General features: G+C 43.4%; 2 protein-coding genes across 2 annotated transcripts; one reads left to right on the top strand and one right to left on the bottom strand.

Annotated features, from left to right (window-relative positions):
- Nucleotides 1-1,090: 1,090 nt before the first annotated feature.
- SEC61B (SEC61 translocon subunit beta) lies at nucleotides 1,091-9,279 on the bottom strand. Its single transcript, XM_052645069.1, has 4 exons — nucleotides 9,186-9,279; nucleotides 8,907-9,004; nucleotides 4,419-4,520; nucleotides 1,091-1,354 (listed from the first exon to the last, which is right to left on the bottom strand). The coding sequence occupies exons 1-4, from the start codon at nucleotides 9,186-9,188 to the stop codon at nucleotides 1,267-1,269; spliced, it is 291 nt and encodes a 96-aa protein (XP_052501029.1). The 5' UTR covers nucleotides 9,189-9,279; the 3' UTR covers nucleotides 1,091-1,266.
- A 290-nt stretch (nucleotides 9,280-9,569) lies between these two features.
- ALG2 (ALG2 alpha-1,3/1,6-mannosyltransferase) lies at nucleotides 9,570-13,553 on the top strand. The gene is made up of 2 exons (XM_052645180.1): nucleotides 9,570-9,982; nucleotides 12,521-13,553. Exons 1-2 carry the CDS (start codon nucleotides 9,635-9,637, stop codon nucleotides 13,421-13,423), a joined length of 1,251 nt encoding a protein of 416 aa, XP_052501140.1. The 5' UTR covers nucleotides 9,570-9,634; the 3' UTR covers nucleotides 13,424-13,553.
- The last annotated feature ends 1,080 nt before the right edge of the window (nucleotides 13,554-14,633 follow it).

Raw genomic sequence — 14,633 nt, 5'->3', positions numbered from 1 at the left:
CCAACCCAGGGATCAAACCCACTGTCTCCTGTGTCTTCTGCATTAGCAGGTGGATTCTTTACCACTGAGCCACCTGGGAATTTACACTCATGCATGTATTGCCTGAGGAAGTCATTTTTAAAGATATACACTTTCACCACTTAAATTTGGCACTTTGGACCTGAAATTACTTTCAGCCAGGACTTAAGAAAAACACCTATGAAACTGCTTACCTCTTCTAAAAAAAAATTTAATAGGCTTAGAGAAAGATGTTTTCCAAATTACCAGTTTTTTTAAACTAATACACCTCTTCATCATTTTGTGATTCTGCTAGACAACTAGGGTGTTTTACATGGATCTCGTAATGTTTAGAAATTCTGCCTTAGAGTCCTAGACTCAGAGTGCACACCTTTGAGCTACTCTTGGTATTTCCTAGGGTCTATCAGAAACTGAATGCTCATAGCCAGAAGGCAATATAAGCTAAGTAACACTTCAAAAATTTTTATTTTTGGTTAGAATTATAACAACTCAGTTAAGAAATTCTGGTATCTCACACTGATTATTAAGGTCTTTAATTTTAAAAATGAAACAAAATTTTCCATAAGAAATCTAATTTATCAAACAAATTACTTCAAAAGGGGTTTATCAACAAGTGATAAAATAGACTGAAACCCCTCATCTAGACTCACAGGATTAAGAGCTGAAAGAAAGAAAAGGCAGAAATATTATCTGTGGCTTTAGAGACAAAGAACAGAATGAGCAAACATTTCATCCAAGATTTCTGGATGATTTCTATGACGATTCTGTTGGGTACCAGCTGCCTCTGAACACAGATCTGCCTGATGGAGTCATAGGCACACTCCTTGAAAACCACAGAACACTCAAAATGACAATCATCAGGACGGAAATACCTAGAAGAAAAACAAGCCAAGGCCAATTACAGCATCTTGGATTCGAATGACTACATGGTCATGTAAGAAACTGTCAATCCAACCAAAAAAAAAAACTACACAAAACGATTTCTACATATTTACTTGTAAATCTAAAGAGTGACTAAGTGCCCTAGCAGTCAGGCATCAACAATGAGACTTGGTATAAATGAATTAAAAAGTTTGTTAGCCATAGAAAAAAAATGGATTCTTTAATTCTCATTAAGTTCCCTATAAAACAGTAAGCTTGCAGAAAATTTCTTCCTCATGAACAGAAAATCACTATGTTTTTGGTCCAAAATATGTTGGGATTTTTTCCTTTCTTCTTCAGATGACAGACAGATGGATGTAGCCGAATCTATGAACGAGTGTACTTGCCCCAAATGTGCAACATAAATACAGAAGCGATGAACAGAAGACTCATAACCAATACTGGAACAGGGCCCCTGGAAATAAGAAAAGAAGGCATGCTTAGTTTCAGTAGTAATACATTATAATATCTGTAATATTAAAGACTGCCTAGAGGAAAAGGGAGGGGAAGGCACCCAAGATCCATCGAAGAATATAATTTAGATCGGTTAAAAATATTCCAAAAATTATTACTGTGGATATTTTGAGGGTGTGGTAACAGCATTGTGGTTATTTAGAAAGGAGGGATCCTTATCTTTTAATAAAACATACTAAAATATATACAGATAAAAGGATCTGTCTTAGAGATACTAGTCTCTCTGATTTCGTGCATTTGATATTTTCCATAATAAAAAGTAATTTAAAAATTTTCCCAAACTCTTTAAGTGCAAATAAGCCAATTATCAAACTATTATTTCAAATTAATAAAGACAACCTTCATTGTCTAACTATAATAAAATAGGCATACAAAGATGAATATCACATTATAAGTTATGAGGTATATTTTAAATATATGATCCCATATGGTCAACAAACTCAAGACACAGGCGAAACAAATATTCATCTCATTTCATAAGGAAGAAAAAGTGAGGCTCAGAGAGATTATTACTTGCCTCAGAAAGCAGAGCCAGAATGGAAAGGAGGGATCTGAACTCAGCTTTTCTGATTCCATACACTGCTCATTTTACTGCTTTAAGGTTCCCGTATTTAAGGAACCAAACATTCTAGGCAACATAAAAAGTTTGACATCTATTAGTTTACATAAAGAAAGGAAGTATCAACAGATTTTACTCATCAGCCCTTCTCTAAATCAAATGTTTTCCAGGTTAAGAATTAGTACATGGGTTTCTTAAAGATAGAACTCGCTGATTTTACACAACCTGTGAATGCTGACCTCAGTCAAAGATTACAGGCCTCACCTTTCTGACTCTTCTTGCCAACACCAGTTTTGGAGAATTCAAGAGGTCATTTCACCTCCCAGATATACCTGGGGGTGGACAAAGACCCCAGGAATCTTTATAATTAAGGCAGTAGAATAACCCAGCGGAGCAGCAGGTTAACAGTCAATCCACTAGTGGACAATAATCAATACACAGGGATCCAAGTCCTTGGTACACCATGTTGTTCTTCCAGAATTTGTACAATTACGAGAGTAAGCAAATTTCAAAGTCCCCAGGAAGACATCATCGTCACCGTGCACTGGATCACACTCCCTCACTATGATGCCCCGTTCCGTAACATCAGCCAGAGAGCATGAAGCTGGGAGAGCACTGCTCACAGTCCAGCCGCTAGAGTGTGGAAACCAGCTCTGGCCCTCACAAGCTGTGACTGTGGCCCTGTGATTCACCTTCTCCAAGCCTCAGTTTCCTCATCTGTAAAGTGGGGATAATCATAGCATCTCTCTCATAGGGTTGCTGAGGTATTAAATATATTCACACACCAGTCAGGCTGCTAGTAAGCTCCCTGGAAATGCTATCATTATCAACCTGAAAAAATTTCTAACTCCCAGGAAGAGCTAACAAGCTCCAAGATGTGGATCTGTGTCCTTTCACCACAAACCTCTCTCTGTGGTATGACAATACTGTGGTTTATGACACTTCAAAGGAATGGCCTCTATCGCTTCCTGGGAGGACTCACAGCAGCAGCAAGCCCCACTGCACAAGAGCCCAAAGCAAGCATGAGTCAGACTCACCCATGTGAGGACAGTTGTTTTACCATCTCAAGAAGGGTTAAACTGTTGTTCCCAGGATACCCTAAGAGCAACGGGTTTCAAACTTCCTCTCTCAAATGCTCAGAAAAATTACCTCTAGCAAGGACCAGAAGGTTGTCAGATTGGTGCCAACTCACATATCCCCAACCTCAAGAATCACTTCCTTAAAATACATTCTCACCTTACAAGTCTTCATTATAACATAAAAAAAAAAAAAAAAAAACAATTCGATAAATAAAACCAAATCTCAAGAATTCTAGGGAAATCTTCCTAAATTAAATTTGTGATTCAGGTCAAGCTACTAGTCCAGTTAAATAAACTAACCCAAATAAAGCTGATTTTTGTCTTCTGTGCTGCCAAACAGATGGCATGGAATTTAACAGTCAGAAGAGCTGGGTCCATCTCTGGCTGGCTGTTTGTCTTTGACAAGTAGCTTTGCCTCCCTGAACCTGAGGTGCTATACAAATGAGAGTTGCTGTCATTATTCCAATTCCTCATCCACTGAATTTAGTCAAGAAATAGCTGTAAGTGGTATCCATAGCCTTCTCTGGTGACTGAGATGGTAAAGAATCTGCCCACAATGTGCGAGAGCCAGGTTTGATTCCTGGGTCAGGAAGATCCCCAGGTGAAGGGAATGGCAACCCACTCCAGTATTCTTACCTGGAGAATTCCATGGACAGAGGAGCCTAGGAAGCTACAGTCCATGGGGTCACAAAGAGTCAGACATGACTAACTCTGAGACTACTAACTCTGAGACATGACTAACACTGAGAGAGAGAGAGGCAGTGGTGTCCTGGAGTCTACCTGGTCAGACACCTGTGCGATTAGGTCTACCACAAGGTACCAGAAAGTGAAGTGAGTCAGGCATGGGGAGCAATCCCCGGCATAAGAACTTGGAAAGTGATAGGGGTTCAATCACCACCCACCAAAGGCAAGGAGGCCTAAGAACTTTTCAGCACAACCTAATGCAGAAACTCCCATTAGGGTGTAATAATATCAGCTTATGCCTCCAGGAGAGCTTTGAAAAATCACCCAGCTCCTATTCAAATGGTTAGTCCTATTTCTCAGTGTGGGACAAGAACAGCAAATGAAGAGCAATTTCATCTAATTAAGCCATTTTCCCTCCAGTTCTCTCTGTTCCCATCATTTATTTTGACAGAGCTACATGAAGGTGTCCCCCTGCTTTCACTCAATTCATGAACGGATGTCATTCTGAGCCCTAAAGTAACTGGCTGGTACAGGAACAAACCAAACCCAGCCCACCTGGCACAAAGAAAGCTGCTGTGTATTATCAGTCTCATCAAAGCAAACACCACTGGTGGCAGAGACACGGTGCTGCCAAAAGGCTCTGTGATTCTGGACAGAATCACAGGCCTGCTCCCAAGACTTACACTTTGAGCCCTGGTGAATCCTCTGTGTAGAATCGCCACATCCCCCCAGTGCCCGCTGAGGTCGTACGTCCTGCGCTCCTTGTTCCACAGCTGGCATTCTTCCTGTGAGAGAAAAAAGTATGTTACGAATGGCCTTTTCTTGGAAACTCTTATCAGAGCATTATGACATATGCTACCATTATATTTTTAAAGAACCAAAAAATTAACTTTTTCTTTGCTAATACCTTCCAAAGTTTTGTTTTTACTCCACTAATCATGATAACCACTAATAGAGTGCCTGCCATAGGCTGATGCATATAATAACCCAGAAAACAATTAAGATTTAAAAATGACTACTTTAAGATCTTTTCAAATCACTGTATTTTCTACAAAAGAGACCAAAAAAAAAAAAAAAAAAAGTACGTTGTAATCCAGGTCTCAAAACAGAGTACACATTTGTTGAAAAATTATTTTGTAGTCTGTTTTCATTATTTTGATATACTGACCATATATGTCAGAAAGAGGTAGGATGTGAAAAATGCGGAAACACCCAACCAGAAACTCCACCCTCACAAGGGGATCAAGGCTTGTGAAGTGAACTGTGTGGGGAAGGCAGCCTTAGCACACAGAAGCAGTGAACAGCACTAACGCCACTGACCTGGAAGGAACCAGGGACTCCCTCCCGTCCCCTCCCGGGTCACTGGAAACCCTCCCCAGCAGCTATCCCCTCATACAGCACTCCTCCAGTTCCACTTCTCATCTCCACTCAAGAGTGAGAGTGGGACCACTTGAAAAGAAGTAGTAAGTGTGAGAGAGGTCATAAGGACCTTCTTCAGCCCATTTATCACCAATTTATAAATTCTAGGGAAGGGGACAGGAAGAGGAGAGATAGAAAGCCACGTTTCATCACTGCCCCCCACCATTAACCAAATCCTCAAAATCCTGTTCCAGTTATCTGTGGGCTGCTGGTTCTGGATTTTTGAGGAGACGGGCATAGAGGGAAAGACCAAAAGTGAACACCCTGTCCCCACCATCTCTTCTCACTGTCCTCCAAACTCTGATCCTGCTCCCACCTCACCCTACCATGGACCTAATCCCACACTCTGAATGCAAGAAGCACTGGGAGCCTGCCCTGCTGCGTTGAATGGAAGAATGGAGTCATGGTTCCAGTGTGGACTCTGGCAAAAAGAGCTGCGTTCATGTTAGAAGTCTAAAAACAGCATCAAACAATGATTTAGGTGTACTGTACCCAAAAGATGATATTTCAGACATGTTAATTATGGGCCATGTGGTCAGCTGGGAACTTCTAACTCCATTTGTATGACTGTTTCTATGGGAAAACTGATTGTAAATATAATTACACAAGGATTTACAGACTAATTCATACCCAGAAGATCTTTCACATACAGATACACATCATCTACTCGGTGGCCTAAGTACATGAAATCTGAACAAGATGATACACCCAGCGTGGACCTGACAAGTCTTCGCTGAGCCGAGACTGGGACCCGTGCGCTTTCTTCTGCTCCCACTCCCACCCTACTCCAGTTCCTGTCTTCAGCATCTCAAGGAGCCCCCCACCCCCTCACAGAATCAGTCTAGCCTCTCTGAAGAGTTCTTACATCTAGTGGCATACAGGACACTTTAAACTCAATTTCTTTGGGGTCTATTTTACGCTTTCTTTCCGGCCACTGTGTAACTGCCCCTTCTATGCCATAACACAGTGGTTCTCATAACCAGCGTTTAACATGCTTTGTTCTGACTTGGTCTTCTGGCTGTTCCACGGCCTGACTTGCTCCCTTGTCTCTTTCAGGTTTCAAGTCACATGTCACCTACTCTGAACACCCTATCCCTACCCACTCTCTATTCCACACCCAACTTTTTTCTTGGCCTTACTGCCTGAAATTATCTATCTGCCTCGGCTGTGGTCTCTTACATTGGAATATAAGGTTCAGAGGTCAAACCCTATCTAGTTTCTCCACAAATATAGCCTCGTAACAGGAACAGAGCCTGGCATGCACCCTCAAGTATCCATTTGATCATTTCCTTAATACCCCTGGCTAGTCCATCATCTTACTATCCCTGACTCCCATTAATCCTAAACACTGTAGCTTTTATAGCTTTACAGTTGATAATGCATTATTGTTCCTTTTCATCCCAGCAACTTCCTTTTATATGGTTAACAGCAGAGCAAGGACTCTAACCCTAGCCTGACCTTAATTCCCAGAGTTTCTTCTCCAAGGTACTACCTCTATTACCTCATTGAACATGGAGACAAAATGCAACTATGGGAGCTATATAATGCATAGCACTATTAACTATTAGCTTTAACTTTTTCTTACAAACTCACAAAAAGGGAATATATTCATAGACAGCCAATATCTATTATATTACACTCACGAAGTAACACTTAAAAGAGTACCAACATTCTAGAAGGGAACTCTGTAGGGTCTCTCAATACAACCATGGTCTATCTAGTCACACTGGCCCCAGCCACACTGAATTCTAAAAGATGACACCAACACCCACAACTTGATAAGCTACATATATCCTCAGATATTTGTTTCTCCATTTCACTTGTGCAGCAATTATTTCATTTTTATTAAGTAAATAATTGTGTTATATTTAATAAGTACATGATTATTTTTTTCCTATAAAAGTTCTCAGATGACCCAACTTCCTGTCACAATACTACTAATTCTCATTAACTAGACCCATTCCCCAAGGAACTGTACCTACTGTTCATGTTTTCCATCCCAGTACAAAGAATCTCTGAAACCCAGGGTGGAAACGAGACAGCACTGCAAGTCCAAATAACCTACACCACAGCTTTCCAGCTGGTCCATCCCCACCTTGCCTTGAACATCTTGATGACAGGGCATGAGTCAGGATCATCTTAGCATTTCTGACAGTTCCACCAAAGTTTTGTGGTTTTTTTTTTTTTTTTTTTGCTCTAAGATGAAATCTGTCTCAGGTGAGTTCATATCATCAGTTTTAGATTTACTTACTATAGCCAATAAGAAAAGTCTCATCCCTCGTCACCTCGTCACATCCTTGAGGACAGTTTTCATGTATCTGTTCAAGTTCTTTTCCTCTCTAGATAACAACCCCCCTTCCAAAGGGGGGAAAAAAAAAATCTCAAGACTACAGGGTGGTTTGAGTCCTTCCTTCACTCACCATCTATTGTTTTATGGTAAGACACAGATAACAGGCAGTTTCTGTCAAAGTCTAATGAAGGAGATAAATATGGAAACACAAATGCTATCAGAAGGGCATGAACAAAATGCTTGGGTGTAAAAGAGAAGACTAGCAGCTACTGTTGCCTTTGGAGTTAGAAAGGCCTCTAGTGGAAATAACCTCTGAGCCTAGTCTTCAAGATATACAGAAACTGGGGAGGGTGGGGGTGGGGGGAATGGATGTCTAGTGAGTTCAGAAAACAGTAATAAACTCACTGTTGCTAGATCATAAAGAGAGAGAGAAGAGAATCAGTTAGACTGGAGGGGGGGGGGGGGAAACCCCCACCACAAAGAGTCTTGGTAACCCTCTCCCCGTCCCCTCCAGTGTTTAAGCAACAAGAAACTAACACCGAAGCTAACCAACAGTGTGACAGAATCAGAGAAGAGGACACAATAGAGTGCAAATTACCTGGAGAGGAGACGAGTTAGGTACAAAATTTCTCTAGATGAGAGAAACTGAGGGCTAAACTGATGAGAAGGTTTTAGTGTGCAATATAAACGTACTGAATAAAGACTGAGCATTAAAAAAAATCCAAGATGCTGCTGAAGTTCTGGCTTTGGGCGAACGAGTTTAAACAGTACCATAAGGACGTAAGGAGACATAATTAGGGGTGGGAGCTGAGGTGAACGGAGAAGGCGATGGCACCCCACTCCAGTACTCTTGCCTGGGAAATCCCATGGACGGGGGAGCCTGGTAGGCTGCAGTCCATGGGGTCGTGAACATTTGGACACGACTGAGTGACTTCACTTTCACTTTTCACTTTCATGCATTGGAGAAGGAAATGGCAACCCACTCCAGTGTTCTTGCCTGGAGAATCCCAGGGACGGGGGAGCCTGATGGGCTGCCATCTCTGGGGTCGCACAGAGTCGGACACGACTGAAGCGACTTAGCAGCAGCAGCAGCTGAGGTGAAAGGAGACTGAACTGCGCATTGAAAGAGTCATGTTAGACTGAGTGTGTATGGGACTTCTAGATAGAAATGTGCCAGGCTCAGGTCTAAAGATACCAGTTTAAGGACGTCACTTTCCTCAATGCTGTGACCTTACTCCAGTTTAACTTTCCTTTTCCAAGAGTGATACTCAAAACTGAGCAAAGAAAATGTTGCCTCCCTCTCGAGACATAAAAGACCCAAAACTCTTTACCCGTATGGCCACACCACAAGAAGTTTTGCCCCTATGGATCTTAACATTCCGGGGTCTCCTTCTCAAGACCAACGAATTCTTGGGCCCCATCCCTAGGAGCACACAGCCGAAAAGTTCGCAAGAATCCTTACCTCTGCCGGACGGTGGATCCCGCCGCCCGGGCCGCCACTGCTTTGCTGGGAGAGCGCCCTGAGGAGCCCACGTTAGTGCCACTGGGGGCCGGGCCAGGCTGCAGAGGAAGACAAGGACAGAGACTGGTGAGCGCCGCCGGTCAGCCCCCAGTTTCCTGGCCCAGACGGCCGAGACCGGGACACGCACTGGGACGCTGGGGAAGGCAAGGAAACTGCGGGAGGCAGGAATCGGGGTGCCTGGGAGAAAGAGGGACAAGGAGGGAGACTGGGGCCACATACCATGTTGAAGACAGGACGGTGGCAGGGAGCTGAAGTGAACTGCAGAGGAGCGGCAGAGCCTCGCAGCCAGAGGAATAACCCAGGTCCCGCCCCAGACTTGCTGGCAGGGCCCTCGCTGACTCCGGGACGCCTGGGCTGTCCCACGATATGCCTGTAGCAATTCTGCTCTGAGAGATTTGATGAGCAGCTGTATGGGAATTACAGGCCTCCTGTATTTTTCCCTTGGGCCACAACGTCCTTCCTAGAATCAAGTCTCTACCAATGGGAAGATCTAGCCATGGTCAGACGAGAAATTTCCTCCGGCAGTTACTAGACACCCACAGATTCGCGCTGATGTGGCCTAACCGACGCACGCGCCGCTAGGGCCCGCTGGGAAGTAAGGAACCTGCGCGGAAGCCCTTAAGAGGGCTGGTGGCACGGGCGTTCCGCGCGGGCGTGGCTCCTTGGCCATGGCGGAGAAGCCGGGCCAAGATGCGGACTCAGGTCCTAAGCCAACCGTGCTGTTCCTGCACCCAGACCTGGGCGTGGGCGGCGCCGAGCGACTGGTGCTCGACGCAGCGCTGGCGCTGCAGGCGCGCGGATGTAGCGTGAAGATCTGGACGGCGCACTACGACCCGGGCCACTGCTTCGCGGAGAGCCGTGAGCTGTCGGTGCACTGCGCCGGGGACTGGCTGCCTCGCAGCCTGGGCTGGGGCGGCCGTGGCGCCGCTGTCTGCGCCTACGTGCGCATGATGTTCTTGGCTCTCTACGTGCTGTTCCTTGGCGATGAGGAGTTCGACGTGGTCGTGTGCGACCAGGTGAGGCGGCCCCGCCCGACCCTCGCGGTTCCCGTTGACTCACTCCTGAGAAGTGCACCCCCCCCCCCCCAACCAGGACCTCTGCTGACCTCTTTGGGTCTGTGGTTCGGAAAGGTGGGGACTGATCTGGAGAGGGTAGAGTGGGAGTGACACCACGGAGCTCGAACTTTAGTATGGACATGCTATAACTTGGCCCCACCCTGAGGAGGTTTCATCCTGGGCCGCTGAGGTGTGCCCCCGAAATCTGCATTTTCACTGGATCATCGGGTGATTCTGAAGCATATGGGCCTTGGTGCTCGCTCTAAGAAACGCAAACATTAGAAGCCAGCCTTCAGTCAAGTTTTACTTCTCAGTAACTTGTGTCTTTCCTATTGTCATTATTCCTGTTGACACTACTTCCAGGCTACCCGTGTGCCATTATAACTTTCGCTGTCAAGCACTCTGCTCCTCAGTAGTGTAGGGTGTTTATAAACACCCGAAGCTCATGTCATGTCGCTGTTAAAACTTTAACATGGCTCCCCATTAGCCTTTGGAGAAGTCCAAGCACTTTACCTGGATCTGGACTCTAGCTATTCTAGATCCTTTTTATGTCTCTTTCCCCCCCTCACCCCCCCCCCAAAATTTTTTTTTTTTATTTTAAAAAGTAACATTTACTCAGGACTAAAAATTCAAATACTGTGAAAGACTAAATGCAAAAACCCCATCCTGGTTCCGCTCCCTAAAGAGAGACACTGTTAACAGTTTCTGTATGCATTCGGAAATTCTTTGTGGCTGTACTAGCATATGATGTCTGTTTATAGATGCATCTTTTTATTTATAATTAGGATTATGACACGCCTACTATTGGTCAACTTGCTCTTTTTCAGCAAAAAGTTTTGCTTAGGACTTCCTTATATATCAATATTACAGATTCACTTCATTCTTCACAACGACTGGAAAATTTGCTTTTGTTTGACCTTGTCATACTTTATACATTTTTCTGCTAAAGGACAGTAGCAGTGTGACCAGGTTTTTTTGTGTGAATAAATCGGTTTTGGGCTTTTTTTTGTTTTTGTTTTTTTGGCCACACTGCACAACATGTAGGATCTAGTTCCCTGACCAGGGATGGAACCCACACCCCCTGCATTGAAAGAGCAGTGTCTTGACCACTGGACCACCGAGAAGTCCCAGTTCAGTGTTGTAATAAACATCCTTATATCTTCATTTTTTTTTGTATTTCTGCAAGCACTGTCTTTGAAATTCATAGAAATAAAACTGGTAGGTCCAAAAGTTGTGTGTCTTAAATGACAGTAGAGCTTGCCAAATTTGCCTTCCAAAGAGGCTGTGTCCTTCTAGTCTCCCACAGCAATAGAGCCTCTTACTCTGTGCACATTGGCTATTGTAAACTGTTTTAATCTTTGCCAAACTGATAGGTAGAAATGGCATCACGTTTGTATCTGTATTTAACTGTTAACTTCCGAGTTACTTTTGTCATCCTTGCTTGTGTGCAGGTCACGTCTTTTGGAGAAACATGGGCATTTACCAAGCAATCCACACGCGTAAAACTAGTCAGTAAGCATCAGGCAGCTGAGACTGTAGTGGACCAACGAGCCTGGCCGAGCCTGGGTTCCAGTTCCACGTCTGCCACTTTCTAACTAGCTTCGAATAAATCTCTCAGTACCCATAAAGCTCACCTTTTTCAGGTGTTAAGTGAGCTAGAGATTAAGTGATTTGTAAAGATGACTCAACAGGAAGGAAAGTCTCTAGTGACGATCATGGTTAACATTTCAATAAATACTGAGCACATAGTGTGTGCTACATTCTTACAGGTTTTACATAACACCAGTGCACTTAATAATGACCTAAACTATATATATATATATTTTTAAACTATAATTGTCACCACCTTACAGAACAAGACCCACAGAGAGTTAAATTAGTCACACAGCTAGCTAGTAGAGCTGAAATTCAATCCCTGGCAATCTTGATTCCACTCTAAACTACATTAAACTACTATAGATCATTCATTCAGTTCCTTAGGAGGAGGTAGATTCTGGAGTGACTCCAGTGTGGTAGTCACTAGCCCTGGGTGACTTTTAAACACTTGAAATGTGGCCAGCCTGAACTGAGATGTACTATAAGAGTAAAATACACATCTGATTTTAAAGATTTAATGTGAAAAAAAGAGATGAGAAGATTTTATTAACTTCTTAACTATCAATTATGTTTGAAGTGATAATACTTTAGAATACATTAAAATTAACCTTTAAAAAGTTGTTGCGTAGTTACTAGATTTTTTTCTTTCCCTTGGACAGTGCTGTTCTAGAGGAAACCACTGGACTTGCAACTTTAAATATTTAGCATGTATCCAGAAAATGTCTCCCAACCTTCTATACACCAGGCGTTGTACTAGGTGAGAGTCTGGGGGAACACAAAGGGAAATCAGACATTGCCCACAAGGGGCTCACAAATGAAGAGGCAGGGCAGGTGCCTGTTCGTTTAATTTGGCTGAAGTTTAGTTGACCAGTCACTTCATCTCCTGATTCTTGCTTTGGCTAGGTGTCTGCCTGTATCCCCGTGTTCAAGCTGGCCAGACGGCATAAGAAAATCCTGTTTTACTGTCACTTCCCAGATCTGCTTCTCACCAGGAGAGATTCTTTTATTAAACGCCTATACAGGGCCCCAGTCGACTGGGTAGAGGAATATACGACAGGCATGGCAGACTGCATCTTGGTCAACAGCCGGTTCACAGCTGCCGTTTTCAAGGAAACGTTCAAGTCCCTGTCTCACATAGACCCTGCTGTCCTCTACCCGTCTCTGAATATCGTCAGCTTTGATTCTGCTATTCCTGAAAAGCTTGATGACATAGTCCCCCAGGGGAAAAAATTCGTATTCCTCTCCATCAACAGGTATGAAAGGAAGAAAAATCTGACTTTGGCACTAGAAGCCCTTGTAAAGCTGCGTGCAAGATTGACATCCCAAGATTGGGACAAAGTTCATCTCATCATTGCAGGGGGTTATGATGAGAGAGTCCTGGAGAACGTACAGCACTACCAGGAACTGAAGAACATGGTCCAGCAGTCTGACCTCGGTCAGTATGTGACCTTCCTTCGGTCTTGCTCAGACAAACAGAAAATCTCACTCCTCCGAGGCTGCACGTGTGTGCTTTACACACCAAGCAATGAGCACTTTGGCATCGTTCCCTTGGAGGCCATGTACATGCAGTGCCCCGTCATTGCTGTTAATTCAGGTGGGCCCTTGGAGTCCATCGTCCACAGTGTCACAGGGTTTCTGTGTGACCCTGACCCAGAACACTTCTCAGAAGCAATAGAAAAGTTCATCCATGAACCTTCCTTAAAAGCCACAATGGGACTGGCTGGAAGAAACTGGGTGAAAGAGAAGTTTTCCCCTGAAGCATTTACCGAACAGCTTTACCAATATGTCACCAAACTGCTGGTATAGTTGTTTTTTGTTTTTTTTGAAGTTTTTATGCTGTATTCATTAATATCACATTTGTAGATTATACACCCAGCTTTGAAACCAAAGGAAAACAACCTAGTATCTAATACAGAAGAAAATTTTTTTAAATATACTTGAATCTGAGTCACTTTCCTCTACCCTATACCTCCCAGACTACTTTTTCAGAAGCACAATATTTTTTATGCTATAATAATTCTTAGTATTACTAATGGTGATTAAGATATAAATGTGGTACAGTTCCATGTTCAGCAGAATATTTTAATCATGTTCTCTAGATTACTGTTATTCTACTTATAAACTTTGCGTCATATTGTGCCTTATTTGGTTTTAATACTTAAAATGTATCATCAAAGTTGATTAATTTGGCTTCACGAGAAGACAATTACTATAGTTCCTAGAATCAGTCCACCTCAGTGTTCAGTGACCTCTGTGAGGGAATTTTTGTTAGTCATACCTTTGCCTGGACCCATAGCAAGAATGCTCTGTGTTTTTTGTTTTTTAAGAAGATGGTTTATTGTGTTTTGCACACAGATATGATAATAAAAGATATTTATCATAGGAAGAGAGAAAATACTAGATTTCAGCCTCCGTGATCTATTGTGTGGTATTAGGAATGTAGACAGCCAAGCCTGAAGTCAGAAACTAGGGTAACTGAATATTGGAACGAATGGCTGTTGTCACACATGTGGTGCATTTTGTTTAGGGCAGTGCAGGAGACCTGGGTTTGATCCCTGTGTCGGGAAGATCCCCTGGAGAAGGAAATGGCAAATCACTGCAGTATCCTTGCCTGGAAAATACCATGGACCAAGGATCCTGGGGGGGCTGCAATCCATGGGGTCACAAAGAGTTGGGCATGACTGAGCAACTAACAGACTTTTGTTTCCTGGTGTCATCTGAGTCGTCAACTTCATTAATATTTGTGTTTTATTAAGTAAGCACCTACTAAATGTAAGACACTAGTGTTTTTTATCCTTCAAGGCCTAACTCAGATGCCACTGCTGGGAAGCTTTCCTTGACCCTCTACCCAACTCCCGAACTGGAAGCAGCCTTCCCCTTCTACATTTTCTGACCCTCTCATAGCACTTACCAGTCTTAAAGTTAGTTATTTACCTGTTGGTCTAAGTACACATGGGGCTTCCCTGATGGCTCGGTAAAGAATCTGTCTGCCAGTGCAGGTGATGCAGGTTTGATC

This window comes from Budorcas taxicolor, chromosome 8 (genome assembly GCF_023091745.1).
Source record: "Budorcas taxicolor isolate Tak-1 chromosome 8, Takin1.1, whole genome shotgun sequence".
Lineage (NCBI taxonomy): Eukaryota > Metazoa > Chordata > Mammalia > Artiodactyla > Bovidae > Budorcas > Budorcas taxicolor.
Note: the sequence above shows the minus strand (reverse complement) of the source record. Positions and strands in the feature narration are given on the sequence as shown.